General features: G+C 49.7%; 1 protein-coding gene and 2 long non-coding RNA genes across 6 annotated transcripts in view; 2 read left to right on the top strand and 1 right to left on the bottom strand.

Annotated features, from left to right (window-relative positions):
• Nucleotides 1–1,833: 1,833 nt before the first annotated feature.
• Nucleotides 1,834–5,597, top strand: LOC103544134 (uncharacterized). Its single transcript, XR_543081.2, has 2 exons — nucleotides 1,834–4,212; nucleotides 5,393–5,597. It is a non-coding gene; the product is annotated as an uncharacterized lncRNA (long non-coding RNA).
• Nucleotides 5,598–6,543: 946 nt separating this feature from the next.
• Nucleotides 6,544–12,351, bottom strand: LOC139080104 (uncharacterized). The gene is made up of 4 exons (XR_011534272.1): nucleotides 12,113–12,351; nucleotides 9,390–11,614; nucleotides 8,352–8,721; nucleotides 6,544–6,706 (listed from the first exon to the last, which is right to left on the bottom strand). It is a non-coding gene; the product is annotated as an uncharacterized lncRNA (long non-coding RNA).
• Nucleotides 12,352–12,367: 16 nt separating this feature from the next.
• The window catches only part of XKR5 (XK related 5), a 33,220-nt gene continuing 25,456 nt past the window's right edge, over nucleotides 12,368–20,131 (top strand). The window contains exons 1-2 of one of the 4 annotated variants that reach the window (XM_070598482.1): nucleotides 12,368–12,502; nucleotides 14,368–14,551. In XM_070598482.1, the coding sequence (XP_070454583.1) occupies nucleotides 12,445–12,502; nucleotides 14,368–14,551 (242 nt within the window). In that variant the 5' untranslated portion in view covers nucleotides 12,368–12,444. Of the gene's footprint in view, nucleotides 12,503–12,620; nucleotides 13,426–14,367; nucleotides 14,552–20,131 lie in introns of those variants that run through there. The other 3 variants (XM_070598481.1, XM_070598483.1, XM_070598484.1) reach the window with 3 other exon arrangements.

A 20,131-nucleotide genomic window follows, 5' to 3' on the forward strand; every position in this document is an offset into this window, starting at 1 on the left:
ATACACAATTCTTCCAAATTTAAAGCCCAATTAAAAGTCAGCCTGCCTATTCACTCCAAAGTTCGCCCCATAGGCTCCCAAGGCCTAGGAAATTCCCATAGGTTTCCCTTTCCTAGGAATTTCCCACAGGTTCCTCTTATCTAGGGTATGACCCAGTATCCCAATAAGACACCCAGGCTTAAAGTTGGAAACAGCTCATATAAACTCTGGACTATTGACTTAGAATAAAGAGGTCTGAGTTTCGGGAGATCTCACCAGGGTCACCTGAAGAACGCAATGATTCTTTGGGGCCAATGGGCAGTTTATACCAAAGGCCGGTTCAGTGTAGATTCCAAGTGGTTTCTGCTGGGTTTCTCTGAAATCTTGCTGCAGTGACACCAAGAAATGTCAATGCAAATTTTACATAGTTAATCTATAAGTCAAAATTGGGGTGTGCTTACTATGAGCCAAGTTTGAGGACTGTAGCCAAGTGGCCTTTCTTCCCAAGGGAAGAAAGGGCAACAAAGAAGTGGGGTGTACAGAGTGGTTATAGACCCTCTTAGCACAAAGGGCATACATCACACATGACAAGAATATCTCTTTAAAACTGTCACAGGATCTTCGCTGGCACAGCAGGGCGGTGGTCCCAAGGTGAGCACAGAAGTTCGGTAGTTGATGCTTAGTTCCCAGGAAGAGATGTTAATCCTTAAACAAATGCTGATACGGGGGGAAGTTACATCCTCATCTTTAAGGGCATCATTCTTGTCTTTGGGTCATAGTAAATGTTTCAAGCAGATGGACAATGCACGCTCCACAGACTGCCTCAGGCCCCTTTGGAAAAACAAGGTCAGGCCAAATTAGTTGTAAGTCACATGACTTCCTCATATACTCCAATACATCCGATTGATTTTCATTTATTCATCAATGGTAAGTCTGACTCTATTCAAGAACACCTGCCATGAGTGAGCACTTGTGTAAATAAACCTTCGATTTCGCATGCATCTCTCTCTGAGAGAGAAACAAGTCTTACTGGTCCTCCAGGGAAAACGCAAGCAGCCTGAGAATCAGAGCTGGAAGCCTTGTGACCAGAGATGCTGAGAGCTGGGTGAGGCGGCCCGGCAGGGACAACATGGACCATGAGGACCTTCCCAGACACCATTGTGAAAGGTAACTCCCAAGGGCCACACGTGGGCCTCCTCTGAGCCAGGGGAGGACTCACAAACAGGCCCAGTGGGAGTGTCTATGGTACCTCACCTCATTCAGCAAATTTGAGCTGCTCCTTTTCGGGGAGAAAAAGTGGCCCTATGCACACTGTGATGGAAGACTTTGGGGCTGAAACCCCAGATGTGAGAGGTCTGTCATTCCACACAGCAAACCTGCATCTGGGCCTTGTCACATGAAACACACACATGTGGGCCATGATTGTGAAGAACACAAATCATACACCTTACCTTCAGTGACCTTGTTCTGCCCTTTACAGTATAATCCTCCCCTGTGAGCCTGGACCAGAGATCTGATGTCAGTTCACTTTAAACTAGTGCTACAGTAATCACCCATCCAAAATCAGATCTTTCATTCGCCCCTGGTAAAGAATTGGAGGAGCAGAGCTCCTGACATTACTGAGGACTTGTTGACAATGAAAGTCATGGACAGCCCACCTTTCTCCACCTCCTGGGAAGCAATAGGTCAGTGAGGAATGCAGAACTCTGGTGACAAGTTGACAGTGGGAAAAGTGACTTTCTGATGAAATAACAGGATAAACATTGACCACGGTCCACTCTGCCAGCACTGCCCACGCAGTGTTGGGAAATGTCTTCTCCCGTGATGGGAAGGCCAGTGAGACCCAGATCAGTCAGACCCAGGGGGGAGTCTCCCCATTTGAACTTCAAAATCTAAGGTGAGGCCCTGCTTCCTGATCCTTCCCCAGGGGTCAGCAAAAAGAGCCCGTCATGTCCCTGCTGTGGGTGTGGATCCTCCATGGCTCCCACCTTCCCAGCTTGGAGCAGGAAGGCAGCTCCAGAGGCTTCTCTGGAAGCAGCCGCTGGTCTGGTGGGTGACAACTTCCTGCCACCACATAAGGCTGATGCCGTGCTGTGACCATGAAGCTTGAGCCTTGCTTTCCTTGGTCCTTTTTGAAGAAACTGGAGACATCTGAAAGCCCCTGTGGAAGGCTGAACAATGACACCAGGGCATCAGCTGTCAGCTCTAGAACCTGTGAACGGACCTATTTTGTAAAAAGGTCATGGCAGATGTGATTAAGTTAAGGGTTTTGAGATGGGAGATTATCCTGGACTTTTCCAATGTGCCCTAAACACCAGCACAAGTCATAAGACAGATATACAGAGGGAAATCAGAACCCACAGAAGAGCAGGAGGCACCGGGTCCACAGAGGCCGAGACTGGAGGGGTGTGACAAAAAGTCAAGGGCTGCTGGCAACCACCAGAAGCTGCAAGAGGCAAAGGACAGACTCTCCCTAGAGCTTCTGAGGGAGTGTGGCCCAGACAACACCGTGACTTCGGCCCAGGGACACTGATCTCAGAGTTCTGGCCTCTTCGGCTCTGAGAGAATCACTTTCTGTTGTTTGAATAAACTACATTTATGATCATTTGTGACAGTGGCCTCAGGAAAGGAATCCAGCTCTAACCCCCACCAGGCACTGGAGAAACACAACACAGAGAAGGACATTGTGGCCCCTATGGAGAAGGACGTTGACGAGAAGTACAACCCCACCTGGCACTGCCTTGTGGGGAGGACCTTCAGGTTACGTGACACAGGAAACCACACACTTCATCTACATCTGCTTGGGCCAAGGGGCCATTCTGCTGTTCAAATCTGGGTAAAAGCAAGGATGTGCCACACACCCAGTGATCCATCCCAAAACAAGTACTGTGGCCTATATTCCAAATACCAGGGACTGGAGTCTTCTGCCTCGCCTGAGGGAGAAACCTCGATCTTTGAACCTTTACCTTGTTGTTTCATACAGGGCATGCTCCTTCCGAATTTGTTGTGGTTAAAAAGCAACTAGCAAACAGCTTATGTTTGTCTTTATTTTCACTGAGAAAGAAGAGACTTCACTACTTCAACAAGAGGGTCCATCTTGTCAGGACTTGCTGTTATGGGAGAAAATCGTGACAGATCACTTGTGCACTTATCCTTCTCATGACCACTGTGACATGCCACACCTGCTTCTACTGCAGGCGTGAACAGCAGAGGAGGCCCATGAGAATGTGCATGAAGACTGCACAGCAAAGCTATGGCTGCAAATACCTCCCCCAAGCATCTCCAGGGGTCCCGCGATATCTAACAGGAATCCAGAACACTCCCCCCATATCAGATGTGAAAGCACTGCTTTACCTGACTACTACAAAAGTGCAACTCTGTTCCTAGGGTCCCCCACCAACCATGCTGAGCCCCCCATCATGACTGGGCTTTGTCTGCCTTGAAGCCTCAAATCTCATGTGTCAGCCAACACACTTGCAATTGTATATAACCAAGAACTCAGCTCAAGCTGGAAGAAATAAACAAGGGCCACAGCTGGAGCAATCCAGAAGGTCAGGCTTAGGGGTCCTTGGACCCATTGGGGACCAAGTTCGCAAGAACCCAGGATATTTTCACCAGTGTCTGATTTATGCCCAGCTCCCCTTCTTTACAAAAGTGAGAGGGCTGCTGCAATCCTGGGGCAACATTGTTTTTGTACCTTTCAAGACAATAAGAGCTTTTATTTCTCCAACGACTGAACAAACATACTGAGCTTCACAGTCATGGAAGTTTCCACCACAACCACCTTCCCCTCAACCCGATCATCATTTTGGTGAATGGAATCTCCCCTCTAGTTGCTGGGGCCTTGGGTAGGGGTACAACCTTGAACACTCTCTGAGGTCAGGTGTGTGGGTCAAGTATCCGACGCCGGAGCGGGAAGTGAGGTCATTCCCACCTGAACAGTGTGTCTGAGAGAGGGGGGTTGGGTAAAGGACAGCATCCCAGATACAGACATCAATAGTTGTGTTGTAATCAGGATCATAGCAGGCAAGCTTCCAGAATCAAATGTTGTGCAATCACCAAGGAGCCATATAAACAGTGGCTCCCCCCACCCGCAGCAGCCTCGCTGGGTCCCAGTCTCAGAGCAGCTCCTCCATCTCTTCCCACCACCCAGCATCCAGCCGGCGTTCACCATGCGGGGCCTCTGCTTCGTGCTCCTGACCTGCTTCATCCTCTTTCCTCACTTTGCCACAGGTGAGCTCTGAAACCAGGCTGGTGTGGGGTCTCAGGGGTCTCATGCCCAGGGAATGGGGACCAGGCCGTATGGGGGAGTGGCTCAGGATCTGGAAATAAGTAATAAATCTGAGCATCATGGAGAGCATCAACCAAAGAATGAATGTCTCAGGGGAGATTCTTAGCTTGATCTTAATGGACTGAAACATGGTCCTCAGTATCTCTCAGGTTAAGGATGGAGTCATTTCCCTGACATGGACCCAGTGAGTAGCTAGAGACAACACCACTAGGCCAGGCCAGGCTTTCAGGCTGGCAGGTGTGGCTGGCTTTGGAACAGGCCAAGGGGATAATAACCACGTAGGAGGTGCCGGCCCCAGGGCTCATTTGCTGTCCAACTTCCATGCCAGGGAGAGAGCCCAGGATATAAGAGAGAGCTGAACCCAGGAGCCAAAATACCATTGTGTGTTTCTCAGCTCCAATGGTGACTCGCAGTGTGTACTTAGACAAGTCACCGAGCTGTCCTCAGACTCAACTTTGTCTTCTCCTGAAAAGGAAGACAAACCCCAGAATCATACAGAGTCTGGTTGAGGGCAAACAAGGGAGAACTTAGGCAGGGCCTTGCAGAGCAGCAGAGACACGCCAGGTGTGTTCCCCCTCTGTGATTCCTGCCTTTTTACTTTTTGTGGCCTCTGTCTGACAGCCCATGGTGACAGGCCCACATGCCAGCCCCTCCTGAGGCCTGGATGCTGCACAAAACATGGCAGGACAGAAGGTCCTTGACGCCTGTCTGCTCTTTCTGCCCTGTTCCTCTGACCCAATCTCTCCTGCCCTTTTGTGCCCAGGGCATGTAGGGGTGTGCATTGTGGGTTGGTCTTCATCAGGCTGCATGAGGCTACACAGAGTCCCCTTGAGCATCTTGAGCAGGGACTGGACGCTGGGGTGCAGGCAGGGGAGCCTTGAGTCAGCATTCAGGGCAGACACTTCAGTACCTGCCCTCTTTAGAGCAGAGGCTGTCCTGCCCGCCAGGAACCAACGCAGCAGTGGCAGCAGAGCAGAAGGAGCCGGGGCTCCGTAGGATTTCTGAGGGAGGCGCCTGCAGAAGGAGCCTCTCCTGCGGGCTCTGCGGTGCACATGTCATGACCCCGAATTCACAGGGAATGTTGCTCCTGACTGTGTGACTCAAAGAGTTTCCTCTCCACAGCCCAGGTCCAGGATGTAGACTCAGAGAAGGAGTGCTATAAAAGAGAGGCCGAGTGTAAATGGTTTTACTGCCCAGAAAATCATCACCATCTTGGTACCTGTTGGTTTGGGATAAAGAAATGCTGTCTGCGCTGGGAATGAGCTGAAGAACATGGGAGGACAAGGAGCCCGGAGAATGAAATAAAGGCCTGACTGTAACTCTGAAAGTGCTGTGGTATTATTTCCCAAAAGTAAAGAAATGACCTGTGCTGTATTTGAAAAAAGTGATTATTACATGTGACGGTGTCTGGGAGAGACGTGTGTGTGGAAGCAGAGAGGGAACTGACGCGTGCAAGGCGGGCCTAGGAGAGGGGAGGCCTGGCGTGCCTGAGATGGTAGATGCTTTTACATGGAAATGTTGGAGTTTCAGGTGTGTGCTGGAAGAGGGGATTCAAGATCCCTAATTATGGGAAGGTGACGGTGGTGTCCCCGTATATGGCAGATGTGTGTGCAGGGGGAGAAAAGGAGGGACATTCAATCAGGAATTCACCTTATTCTGTGAGACCCCACCCTTAGAACATATAGGCTTAAAACACCTTGCTCTTGAGTAAGCTCATGATTACATGGTGGGCAAGAGGAGCGGGGCTCAGGTGAGTGATTCTTCTGGTCACATCTACCAGGCATTAGTCCCCTGGGTCTGTCATAACAAAGCACCACAGCCTCGGTGGTTTAAGCAATAAAAATTGATTTCCTCACAATTAGAGGCTGGCAGTGCAAGGTCAAGAGGTCAGCGAGGCTGGCTTCTTCTGAGGCCTCTCTCTCTCACTTGCTGAGGGCTGACTTCTCCCTGTGTCTTCCCATGGTCTTCCCGCTGTGCACACCTATGTCCAGATTTCCTCTTCTTGTCAGCACACCAATCATCCTGGCTTAGGGCCCACCCTAATGACCTCATTTTAATTTAATGGCCTCTTTAAAGACCTTTCACCAAATAAGGTTACATTCTGAGGTACTAGGGGTTAGGACCTCAACATATGAATTTGGGGGGACACAATTCATCACAGAACACCTGGGCTTACTCCTACACCTGCAGTCAGCTTCCAGGTTGACTGGGGCTGCCTTCTGGCTGAGACAATGGGAAACTCTGAGCTGAGTCTCGTCTCATCTCAGACTCACCCAGGCTTGTTCTCATCGTGGTTTCCAGGGTCTCAGCAGAACCAGAGGAACCACGCAAGGTGTCTTGAAGTCTAGGCTCATAAGTGACCCCAATGCTGTCTTCTCTTGACCAAAGCAAGGCAAAAGGCCAGGGCCACTCCAGAGTTATGGAAACAGACTCCACCTGCAGACGGGAGGACATGCATAGTCACACCATTGAGGTCCGATTCAGGGAGAGAGGTACAATGATGGCCACTCTTCCATCAACCACAAAGAGTATCCTGGGCCCTTCTACCAATATGAGCCTGTGTGTTGTGTGAGGGGCTTAACTCGGCTCAGGAGAAGGCTCAGACCTTCACAAATGCTGCCTTAGAGACAAGATTCTCTGGACAACTGTCCAGATGGATCAAGGTTCTGCTCTGGAGACAAGACCCAGAGTCCTACCAAGTATAGTCCAGGGCTGTGATGCTGGTGGAGGAGCTTGCTGAAAATATCATGCATGACTAGTTCTTGTAGAGAAAATCAGAATTTTCTGGAGTCCTTCATACTTATTTTGCCCTTTATACTGTACTGATTTTTGGAATTTTTAGAGGGCAGGGACCCTATAATGCCATCTGTGCTGAAAGTCCCCGAAGGACTTCATCCGGATCTTTCCCTTCCCTGGGGACCTCTGTGTCATTGGAGGCTAGTGTCTCTCTTTACACCCAGGACCAGGACTGAGTCGGGGAGGTGAAGGCGGGGTCTTTAACACCCCCATCATCTCCTGCAGGCTCCTCCCTACAGCTGACCAAGGAAGGATGAACTAGAGATAAAGCCGAGAACTTGCAAAACAAATGCAGCTTCAAAAACATCCCCCAAACCCTCCACCTCACTGCTCTGTCTAAATGCTTCCTATGTAGACCTCTGGAGCCCCCGCCTCTGCCCACAGCCCCTTAATCAGAACACGCTCCAAGTCACAGCCTAACTCTCCTGCTGCATCTGCCCCCTGCCCTCTCCTGCTGTCTAATCATCTCACCGCACACACCCTGCATGTCCATGCTGTGTTCATGCCCACAGGGAAGGCCCTTCCCCAGCTTAATTGTAGCTCCCCTTCCTGCTACCCATGGGGCTTATTCACCTCTTCCTCTGTTCTCCCTGAACATCCATCGAGCAGAGCTGTTGAATCCTAAAGGGTGGAGGAGAGGAGAAGGGAAAGTCTGCACAATGACTGGCTGAGGGAACAGGATGTCTGCAAATCACCATCCTTTATAACCGCAGACCCCTGCATGCATTCACACCACTGGTATTTATTGTGTTGCCTCTCTGCCAGGTCCTGGGATGAAGGACTCAGATAACATCCCTCCTCCTGGTATGACATTCTAGTAGAGGCAGATGGACAATGAGAAAATCAACTCATTAAGTGACACCTGTGATGAGAAGAAGAAAGCAGAGCAAGGGGATGCCTAGTGTCCATGAGGTGCTATTTTATACTGGGTGGCCTGCATGAGCCTCTTTTTTGTGTTTTCTATTGGTAATTAATGTCAGTTTGTTATTAACACTCTCGGTAGGACCTGCACCGAGGAATTCCTCCACCTCCTGTAATAGCTCTTACAAAGGAGGAGAGAACAGCGATGTCCTCAGACCCCCTGACACAGACACAGCACTGGACTCAGCCCGTTTACAGATTGCTGGAGGGGAGGGAGCTGCCCCACATTCCTCCCTCACTTCACCCCACATCTTCAGGAAGGCTGCTGACTCATGGGACAGAGTGGTCTGCTTCTCCCAGAGATATTGCCTGGTCTGTGATGAGGGACAGTGTGGGCATGAGCCATTGCCCCAAACATACTCACAGGTAGTTCCTTGTCTCTGGTAGGAGGATGCTTCCAAATTCGTCCAAACGAAACATATCTTGCAGTTGGGAGCCTGAGCTTCATGATCTCCAGAACTTTCCTGGCAGTTAAATATGCCCCTTTGGCAGCATATGCCCTTCACGTCAGCAGCACCCTCCCCGCTCATGATCCTCTCCTCCAAACAAGTTCAAATGAGATTCAGGCAGGAAAGGATGGAGAGTCTGAGCAAGTCTTGAAAAGGGAGACACATAAGCAGAAAGGTCCTAGATCTGAGGTCAGCAGACACTGCAAAATTGCTCTGGCCTGCAATCCCTCTTCCTTCTGTGAGCTGGGACAGCCATTTCATGACGCTATAACCACCACCTGGATGCTGAAGGCAGGAGGAGAGACGGTGCTCAAGCAGAATCCTGTGATGTGGTAAAGGACATACACTCTGGAAATTTTCTCAATACCTTCTCCCTTCAGTTGGGTTTTGATGCTTCCTGGCCTTCTCCCCCGATGCTCATACAATCCATTAGCTTTTCTCATCATCTGCCTTCCAGTCAGCTCTATCCATGGATCCTAGGCACAACCCCGTGGTAAGGGGGAGCTGGGGTGACTTTCCTCTCACTACTTACTTCACTGCACCGTGCCACATAGGAGCAACCTTTGAGTCACTAGAGTTTTGAAGATTGTGTCTCTATAGAATCTGAACTAGAAATTTCTACAGGGAGAATTCCACAGGGAGGGAACTGGATGAAAGAGTTGGAGAACTCAAAAAGCAAAACAGGAAGAGTGGGGAGACAACCACAGAATGCAGCCCCCACCCCAAGGACTGGGAGAACAGTGTTAAAACATTTGGGTTACCAGAACCCAGGGACTCGGAGAAGGACCCTCACCCAGCTGCAAGCCTGCCTCTCCGGGAGCTCTTCTGGGGCACCACATGCTGGCTCCAGGAGTACCAACAGAGACAGCCTGGAAGCATCAAAGCTCCAGGGCGGAGAGCCATTGCTGGGGCATCCAGAACAGGGGCAGGAAGCCAGCAGAAAGAGCAATCACCCTCTCCTCCTCTTCCTTCCCGTCTTCTGTGGCTCCTGTCTGCAGAACCCAAGGGACGTGGCAGGCAAAGGAGGAACACGCTTTGCAGACTCTCAACCTTGGCCTCACAAGGTGGGCTTTGAAGAATTGTCTGGAGCTGAGGGACGATACTCGATTTGCTGGCAGTTCGGCAAGCTGAGTCAAATTACTTCCGTCCAGGCACCATAACCATGACTCAATGGAAGGATATCCACATCCATTAGTGCGTAACCAACCACTCCAACCAGAAGTGGCTTAAACCAACACAGATTTTAGGTGCTACTCATTCTGTGGCCCAGTAGTTTGGGCTGGCTCTCCCAGAGGAGATCACGTGCGGTCCTACGGCGTTGGGACTGGACTGGGCTGTCTCAGATGGCCTCACTCATGTCTGGAGTTGGGCTGTACCTCCAAGAGGTCCCCAAATTAGGCCTCCACTACCCCCCAGAGACAAGGAGACAGCAGCTCTATTTTCCCAGTCACATTTCAGAGAGGAGCCCTGTGGCCCTAAGAAAGACATTCCTGGGCTGTAAAACTGGCAAGAGACTTTTCAAAAGATTTATATACCTCTCCAAGGGACAGAGAAAGAGTTTACAGTGACAAGTTTTCTAAGTAAATGCTCTGAGGAAGGGGAAGTCAGGGGCCTGGAATCAGGAGGAAGTCCCTTCTAGTTTAGTCTAACTGAGGGGACATCAAGGCTGGATGGTCAGAGGCTGGTCCAGCTTCTTCACAGGACAGGATCCGGGTGCTGAGAGAGAGAATGAGAGAGACAGAAATAGAGAGACAGAGACATATAGAGAGACAGAGATAGAGACACGGAGACAGAGAAAGAGAGAAGCAGCTGCGGGGCCTCTGGGCCTGCGCTGGGAACTCCTGCAACATAACTGCTCCCACATTCTCTTGGTCAGAGGAACTCACAGGCCAGCCAAATCCCAGGGGGTGAAGAAAAAGCTTCTCCTCTTATTGCAGAAGTGGCAAAGTCACGTGGCAGAGAGGTGATCACGTGAAGATGGAAGGAAATGTGGTCCCTTTTTCATATCTGCCACAAAAGGCTTAGTTAAGGGGTCAGGTGTGGACACTTAGTCAGACACGCTTCTCTACCTTCTGAGATTTCTGCTCCACCCACTCCCACTCACCGTCTACTTCATCCCATGGCTCTGATTTGGGGTGGGAACCACTATTTTCTGAGCTGAGGCTATTCCCCAGGGACAATATACCACTTTCCCCATGATGTTTTCTACTTTTCCTTTGAAAAACACCTCCCACAGATTCAAGACAGAAGACACTGACTAGAGCTCTTATTCATACTGCTGCTGTCCCAAGACAAAGACCCACCTTCAAATTTTTAAAGCTTTGCCTTCTTTTTTGCACATATGAAATATGGGACACGTGGAGATGCCTTGAATAACACCTAGGTATTAGGGCAAACATTTTGTTCTAAAACTTGAAATGTTGAGGAGTATATGGAATACCACAGTGATCACTCCTCAACCATAAACACCCCCTACTCCCAATCCTAACTCCTGTACGTGATTTCAATTTTATATTCCTTTTCTAGCAGCTAGGGTCCTGCTCCCAGTGTGTACAAACTGTGACATTCTCCCTTTGAAGGACAACTTGGAAAGGAGCATCTGGGGACTGGAATCAATGAAAGGGGAGGTTGTAGCAGAGGAGAGGAGTGGGACTTTGTCAATAAGGTTTTGGGGGACATGAAGCTGAAGGACTGGAAACCCAGACCTCGGGACTGCACGCTTGTATTGGATTAGAGGGAAGAGATTCAGAATATTTACAGGACATTTTGATTGTCTGTGTGGTAGAGCTGACTCTCTGAAAAGGAGAGAGATGTAGAAGACGAGAATTGGAACTTCTGACGAGAAAACAGGAAATGCTTTGAAGCCTGATGGCAAACTGGGCATGAGGAGGGGAGGAAAGGCTCTCAGGATAAGTAAACATTCCCTTTAAGGAAATAAAGCATTTGATCAGAAGCACAGTGAAACTGTAGGGAGGAACCAGAGATGTCTGACTCTGTGGTGTTATTCTGGTAAATGGGAAACAATCAGAAGAGTTTCACAGGTTCAGCTGCACCGTCCACTCTGCTCTTCCCTTCAAGAGGGTGCGTTCTTCCACGGCGGGTGGCTCTGCTGCAGGACTTGCCCAGGGAAGGAGGGAGCGCTCCACCTCACCCACCACCTGATCAGCGCAGCAAGGTCCTGGGGATGGGAAACGCCCTTGACTCAAGGACGGCACCAAAAACTCCCCAAAATAAAAAGGAGCAAGAGTTTGGCTATTGCCTGATTTAGGAGTTAAAGACTCCATCTTCGTCATCACCATCAGCATGCCAAAGTACCACTTCTTCCTTAAATTATACGACAGATTTAGATAAATGGATAGATAGATAGAGGGACAAATAGATAAAGATCCTGAGAGAAGGTTTTCCACCACCCACCTTTCCGTCTTACATCCTGGAATCTAGATTAACTCTCAAGCCCATCCGGAAAATCTTTAGTGAGGACGAGACCCTAATGGATTTGGGCAAGAGAAGCAGAGAAGTAGCCAGTTAACATCCCCTGTAAGACTTCTAAGGACCAATTAAGGCCTGGAATCCCACTCCTCCCACAGACACGGGCACTCTCTGACTGGTGGGTACCCGACTGCCTTTCAGTGGCCCAGAGGCGGTGACCAGTTTAACCACCCCCTGACTAACTTACCTGCAGTCACAACCACCAGGAAGCACTTTTCCAGGGCCCATTAGAAGGTTGGGAAGAGCAGAGAAAAGGCTGCTGCCCACATGATGAAGCGGGATCTGATTTGTACTTTCCTCCTGGGAACCAGAAACGCTGCCCTCCCTCCCCGCCCTGCTGGCAACTTGGGTAAAGCAGAACCAGACATGTTATCCTAACAGCTCAGGCCCAAATGCCCCTGGCAGGCGGGTCTCTGGCCGGAAATCTCCCCGCCTTGGGGCGGCGGGCAGGGGAAGGGGCGGGGGCCGAGGAGGCGGGCCTGGCGGCAGGAGGTGGGGGCCGCGGGCCCGGCGCGGAGGATGCATGCGGTGGTCCTGGGGCTCTCCGCCCTGCTGCTGGCGGCCGACGAGAGCGCGCGTGAGTGCGGGGCAGCCAAGGCTTGGGCGCCTGCAGTGCTCACCCCTCCAACACTCTAACCCACCCAGATGCCCCCGGACGTACGCGCCATCCCTGTAGGTGCAGGCAGCCTATCTACGCCCGGGCACAGCGCTGCGGGCCAGTGCGTGCAGGGCGGCACCCCTCCCGCCGGGCTGAGCACCCCAGTCCAGTCCTTCGTGGATCCCTGCGTATGCACAATCCTGCTGTTGATGCGTGATTCCCACCAAGGATGCATGGTCCCCCGTGCATGAGACCACCTGGGATGCCCGGTCTCCCCGCGGATGCATGATCCTCCGTGGATGCTTGGTCCCCCAAGGATACATAATCCTCTCCTGGAGCCTGGGCGCGTGTAGCCGCCCTTCCCTCCAGAACGGGCTCCTGGACTCAGCCAAGTGCTGCGGGTGCGAGATGCACTGAAGACCGCCGCGAGTGCGCCCTGCTCTCCCACCACCAGGGCCGGCCTGGGGGTCTCAGCGGCGGGCGAGGCCGATTGGGTACCCGAGTTGTGTGGGGGGTAGGACCGGGCTCGGTGTCCGCGCGGCCCTGGAGGACTGTATCTCCGTTTCGGGGCTTAGGATCGGTCAGAGGCGACCTGCCCGGGACACCCCAGTGCCGCGAGGAGCCGGGTCCCGGCCACACAAGACGGCAACACTGTTTAGCGCCTTTCCAGTTTGAACTGGTAACTCATTCGGTGCCAGAGAGGAAGCCTCCGCCCACTTCCGCCGTGCTCCCTGCAGACGCCTCTTCCTTGGCGCGGTCCCCGGGGATTGGGGTGGATTTAATAAGGCCCTGGCCTCGGGACCCCCTGGGACCCTGCGCCGCTCCCAAGCACCCACGCACTCAGAGACCCTCGCTGGCGCAGACTTTCAACTAAATCCCTAGGAGCCAGTTGCTGCTTACCGGTTAGTGGGGTCCCTTGTTTGAACAGCCATCCCTGTGGGTCCCCAAAGGGGCGCCCCCGCCGCGCTGTTTCAAAGCCACACCAGGAGCCCCTGTGAGGTCGGCACCAAAGCTCCCGGGTCCAGCGCCCCCTCCGAGAAGGGCTAAGACAAGACAGGACCCCCGCGTCTCAGCACCCACCCCGTTTGGTGGCATGGATATGCTCCCTTCTGTTGTAGCCTGGAGCAGCCAGGACTTCAGCAGTCCTCAGCCTGGGCGGAGCAGTAACTCCTCCACCGACTTTCTGTGCAGGTACCCTGGTTTGCAGTGTGTGGCACGAAGCCCAGGGTGGATAGAACAGATGACAGGGCTTGGGGACCAAGAAAGGCTGCTGGAGCCCTGGCTCCTCTGTCCACACCCGCAGGATTCCTATCTATACTACGGCCCGTGCTCTCTTTCCACTGTTGCAGCTTCGTGTGACCATAAATCCGTTTTAAACTTTTAATATGGAAAACCTGAATTATAGCCACATAAAACAATGACTGTGCATCGTGCACATGCTGGTGCTGGACAGATACAAGCTCCCACCCCACTGTCAGTGACAGGGACACAGATCCTGACCTGGATCTGTCTCACACTTTCAACTCTGTTTCTCTACCCTACCATCCTCAAAGATAAAATAAAGACAGCAGCCACAGAGAGGAGGTTTAACATTTTTTGAGCACACACCAGGTTCCAGGTGTGTTTTGCTCCTGCTGTCCTGTGCCATCCAACTGTCCCTTCCTAGGACCTGGTGTCTGATCCTCTGGGTACCCTGGAAAGGCCTGGCCTTTCCTTCAACCTCATGCCCCTCTGGACTGGGTCTAGCCCAGAGCCCTGCTGGGGACAGGGATGCAGTGCTGGCTGGGGACCCAGTCTCCCTCCAGCCTTCCCCTGACCCTGGTCTTTCCTTTTCCCTCCCGCAGGCCTCTGCACTGTGGTTTACTACTTCTCCGCAGGACAGCTCCTCTGGGGGGGACTGGCCCTGGCTGTGCTGCTGCCCGGCTGCTTGGTGCAGGGCCTGAGTTATCTGTGGTTCCGAGCAGATGGACATCAAGGTCATTGCTTGCTGGTCCTGCTGCACGGCCTACAGCTTGGCGTGTGGAAGCGGTAAGGACTGGCAGCCTCCTCTCGACTCTGAGGCAGGATTGCATGAGTGCAGTAGGAGGGCTATTCTGTGCACGTGGACTCTATCCTATGGTCCTAGAATTTCAAGGATGGGAGATTTTCAGAGCCACCACGTGGAACCCTTGCTCCAATATGGGCCCCCCTCTTCCAGCCTGCACTTCCTGGAGCATCTCTATCATCAGGGGTTCCTACCCTATATAGCTATGGCCCTTCCAAAGCTTTCCTTGACTTCAGCCAAATTCTATCTTTCTGTTGTTTCCATTCATGGCTCAAGGCCTTGGAGCCATAGAAGGTGACCTGCTTAAGGCCGTTCCATTTAAACACCTACTACCATAGTCACAGAAGTGGCGTAGATTTAACCACAGACTAGGAGCGGAGCTGGCCTGGTGACATTTGCATCAAGGCTTTATTGCAGGAAGAAGCCATTTGGGAGCCAGGGCCAGTTTTTCCCACAAAAAAGACACCTGGTTGGCCTAGTGTCCTTTAGGCTTACCTGTGGTCCCCTTTTTTTTTTTTTAATTTTTCTCCTTGTCTTTTCTTTTTCTTTTTTAATTGCAGTAACATTGGTTTATAACATTGCATATATTTCAGGTGTACATCGCAATCTATTTCAAATTTTGTGTAGATTACATCATGGTCACCACTCAAAGACTAATTACAATCCATCCCCACACATGTGCGCCTGATCACCCCTTATGCCCTCCTCCCTTCCCCCTTCCCCTCTGGTAAGCACCAGTCCAATGTCTGTTGCTGTGTGTTTGTCGTTTTTACCTTCTGTCTTCTACTCATGAGTGAGATCATACGCTATGAGACTTTCTCCCCCTGACTTATTTCACTTAGCATAAATCCCTCAACGTTCATCCACGTTGTCACAAATGGCTGGATTTCATCATTTCTTATGGTTGAGTAGTAGTCCATAGTGTCTATGTACCACATCTTCTTTATCCACTCGTCCCTTGATGGGCACCTAGGTCACTTCCGTGTCTTGGCTATTGTGAATAATGCTGCAATGAACATAGGTGTGCATGTATCCACATATTTGTGGCTTTTCTGTTTTTATTCCTGTAGTTGATTTCTAGTTTCATACCTTTGTGGTCAGAAAACATGATTGGTATTATATCAATCTTCTTAAAATGATTGAGACTTGTTTTGTGGCCTAATATGTGATCAATCCTGGAGAATGTTCCATGAGCATTTGAAAATCACGTGTATTCTGGGTGTTTTTTTGGATGGAATGTTCTATATATATCTACTAAGTCCATCTGGTCTAATGTGTTCCTTAAGGCCAATGTTTCCTTACTGACGTTCTGTTTGGATGATACATCCATTGGTGTAACTGGACTGTTAAAATCCCCTACTATTATTGCATCACTGTCTATTTCTCCTTTTATGTCTGTTAACAATTGCTTAATATATTTAGGTGCTCCTATGTTGGGTGCATAGATATTTACAAGTGTTATAGCCTCTTGTTGGATTGTTCCTTTTATCATTGTAGAATGCCCTTCTTTGTCTCTTGTTACAGCTTTTGTTTTAAAGTCTATTTTGTCTGATATGAATATTGCTACCCCAGCTTTCTTTTCTTTGCCATTGGCATGGAGTATCTTTTCCCATCCCTTCACTTTCAGTTTGTGAGTGTCTTTAGGTCTGAAGTGTGTCTCTTGTGTGCAACATGTATATGGGTCTTGTTTTTTTATCCCATCAGCCACCCTATGCCTTTTGATCGGAGAGTGTAGTCCATTGACATTTAAATTAGCTATTGAGAAATGTGTGTTTATTGCCATTTTGTTACTTTTTTTCTGGATTTTTAGTGGTTCTTTTCTGTTCCTTTCTTCTTCTCTTGCTCTCTTCCCTTGTGATCTGATGGTTTTCTTTAGTAATATATTTGATTTCCTTTCTCTTAATTATTTTTTTATTTATTATAGCTTTCTGGTTTGTGATTACCATGAGGTTCATATATAATAACCTACATTTATAGCAATCTATATTGAGTTGATGGTCCCTTTATTTTGACTTCTTTCTAAAAGCTCTACTCTTTTACTCTCCTCTTTCCACATTTTATGTTTTTGAAATCATATCTAATCTCTTATTTTGTGTGTCTATCCATTACCCTCTTATCATTGAAATAGGTCATTTTAGTGCTTTGTCTTTTAACCTTCATATTATCTTCACAGGTGGTTGATCTGCTACCTTTACTTTACTTTTGCTTTATCAGTGATTTTATTACCTGTTGGGTTTTGTTTTGATAATTTTCTCATTCTTATTTGTGATCTTCTCTTTCTCACTTAAATAAGTCCCTTCAGCATTTATTGTAAGACTGGTTACTTGGTGATAAACTCCTTTAACTTTTGCTTATCTGGGAAACTCTTTATCTCTCCTTCGATTCTGAATGATAACCTTGCTGGGTAGAGTATTCTTGGCTGTAGGTTTTTTCCTTTCAGCACTTTAAGTATGTCATGCCACTCTCTTCCAGCCTGTAAGGTTTTGGCTGAGAAGTCTGCCGATAGCCTTATGGGGTTTCCTTTGTATGCCGCTTGTTGCCTTTCTCTTGCAGCTTTTAGGATTCTCTCTTTATCTTTAATTTTGGACACTTTAAATATAATGTGTCTTGGTGTGGGCCTCTTTGGGTTTATCTTGTTTGGTGCTCTCTGTGCCTCCTGTACTTGGAGGTCTGTTTCCTTCCTTAGGCTAGGAAAGTTTTCAGCCATTATTTCTTCAAATGGATTCTCTGCCCCTTTCTCTCTCTCTTCTCTTTCTGGGACACCTATAATTTGAATGTTAATGTGCTTGATATTGTCCCTTAGACTGTTCTCGTTCTTTTAAATTCTTTTTTCTTTTATCTGTTCAGCTTGGGTGATTTTCTCTAGTCTTTCATCCAGATCACTGATCCATTCTTCTGTATCATCTACTCTGCTATCAAGTCCCTCTAGTGAATTTTTCATTTCCAATATTGTATTCTTCATTTATGATTGGTTCTTTTTTATATTTTCCAATTCTTTGTTGACATTCTCATTGTGTTCATCTAGTCTTCTCGCAATATCTGTGAGCATCCTTATGAGTTTTTGTTTGAACTCTTTGTCAGGTAGATTGCTTATTTCTGTTTCATTTAGTTCTTTTTCTAGGGTTTTGTCCTGTTCCCTTGCTTGGAATGATTCCTTTCCTCCTGATTTTGCCTCTTTCTCTGTGCTTATATCTATATATTAGGTGAGTCAGCTGTGTCTCCTGCTCTTGGAGAAGTGGCCTTATGTAAGGGATGCCTTTTGAGGCCTAGCAGTGTGCTTCCCTCTTGTCACCAGTCCAAATGTTCCAGGAGTGACCCCTGTGTGGGCTACATGTATCCTTCTGCTGTGGCAGGTTGCTCTTGCTGCAGGAATCCAGGGAGTCTAGCCTTTCCCTTTCTGGCTGACTATTTGTAAATCGGGTGTGGCTCCAAGGTCTAACAGCACACTCTTGTTGCAGTTTTTCTACTATGTGAAGGCCCCCAGCATGGCTGGTTGCTAGGCTCAGGGGCTTACAGTTGCTGTAGGCCTCAAGCCTGCAAGCCTGTTATCAGCTCTCTCAGGATTGCAGCTGGGTGGTGCTGGCCCCAGGCTTGGGAGCCCCTAATTGTTTGAGGCTTTGGAAGTTGGGGCTGATCCATTTTATGGCTATTTGTGAAGCACAGGTCTTCTGCCACTGATAAGCCCCACCCCGTGCAGGTCCACACACACCGTCAATGCAGCCCTGGTCTGTGCACACTTCCTGAACCCCTGGAGCATATCTAATTGTCCCACTGCAGAGACACCCAAACCCCCACAGTTCACCTGGTCCTCATGCAGGTCATGCCCCACAGAGGTGGACACACTCACCTGCCTTCAGAGGATCAAGGCACCCAGACTATGTAGGCCGACAAGTAGTCTGAGGGTTTGCTGTTGGGTGGGGCCAGTCCCTAGGGAAAGATGCCTGCCCTGGCTGAGCTGGATTAAATTGGCACTCTACTTGGCATGGCACACATCTGGGCTAACAGGCCAGGGAAATAACTTCAATGGCTGCCAGCATCTGTGTCAGCATGCCTGTACTAGGTTACAACAATGGCTGTCACTAATGTCTCAGTCTCTGGAGAGGTCTCACCTCTCACCAAGGTGCACCCAGAGCCTACCAGGTGAGTCTCTTTTCACCAAAGGATTGTGTACCTTTCTTTTTGGTGATTTTAAGTTGCTCTCTGAGATGGGTGAATTTGTGCATGGGCCCTTTAAGAGCTGGGTTTTTTCACTTATGTTGATAGCTTTTCTGGGGATATTCCCCTTTGTAGTTAATAGCTCGCAAAGCCAGATACTATGAGACTCGTCTCAGTTGTGCTGAGTCTGAAGGATGCTTAGAGCAGTAACACACCCCCGCTCAGGTCCCCACTCCTCCAGGGAAGGCTGTGTACCGTAGGGCTCCTCCCACTCAGCTATGAAGCTCCATGGCTGGCACAGGTGACTTTTTTCTCTCCAGAAAGGAATTTCTGCCTCTACGCCTCAGTCAGGACTGCCCCTGGTTGTAGGGGTTCTTTTTATCTAGTTTTCAGTTCTCACTCTGGGGTAGTTTTCCCAAGAATTATAGTAACCTGGTGGTGTTCATGAATGGAGATGAGTTCAGAGTCTGCCTACATCACCATCTTGATGAGATTTCCTGTGGTCCCCTCTTCAGGTAAGGTAATCTTCTCACTGGGGTACCTGCATGCCTGGAGTGTCAGGAGAGATCTGTCTGTGGTTGATGTAAAAGGCCCATTTCAGCTCTCAGCTGCCTCATATTCCATTGAGTTGTCAGGAATAAAAGAAGGGAGAAAAGTAGGGGGATCCTGTCAGTGAAGCCGTGCAGCAAGTGTTCGTGAGTTTGGAGACCCCACAGATTGGAAGGGTGTTAGGGAGTCACTGCCAAGTCTCGCATCTCGGGCTGTGCTCCTGGCTCTTCTTGGTGCCTTCGAGCTAGTCCCAGGGCTTTCCTTGAAGGAGATGAAGTGAGTTTCTGATTCTGAGGTGAGTCTGAGGAGGGAATGATTCCCTTCTCACCCAGAGCAGAGTCTCATGTAAGAGGCCGAGGGTGCTGCTGAGAAGGACATCAGTCCCCACCCCCCCGGATTTCATGGACCCTTGGAGCTGGAACCCTAGATTCTAAAGACAGCAGAAGCACATTTGAGCCACAGCCATTTTGCCCAAACCTGGGCCTTTGTGTCCACACAGTGCGGTTCCTCTGAGAAGATTGGACCCTTACTAGTGGGAAGAGAGCAAAGATGGTTTGTTCGCTCGACTCACAGAGGATGGGGCCTCTGCTGAGCACTACCTACCACATCAGCCCTTCCCTCAGCCCGGCCTGGGGAGGAAACCTAAGGGGTCGGGCCCCTGTAATCACCAAGAATGTGACCTCGAGGACAGACACCCTATTGAAAAAGTGAATCAACGTTCACCCAAGCAAACATCTGATAGCTCAAAGGAGACTTAAGTCAACACCGGCCACCTGAGAGACGCTTCCTGAATAAATGCCACATGAATGTGCCTTCTGGAGCTCTGTGGGGCCCCTGGGGCCGAACTGATCCCGTGATGG

This window comes from Equus przewalskii, chromosome 28, assembly GCF_037783145.1.
Source record: "Equus przewalskii isolate Varuska chromosome 28, EquPr2, whole genome shotgun sequence".
Lineage (NCBI taxonomy): Eukaryota > Metazoa > Chordata > Mammalia > Perissodactyla > Equidae > Equus > Equus przewalskii.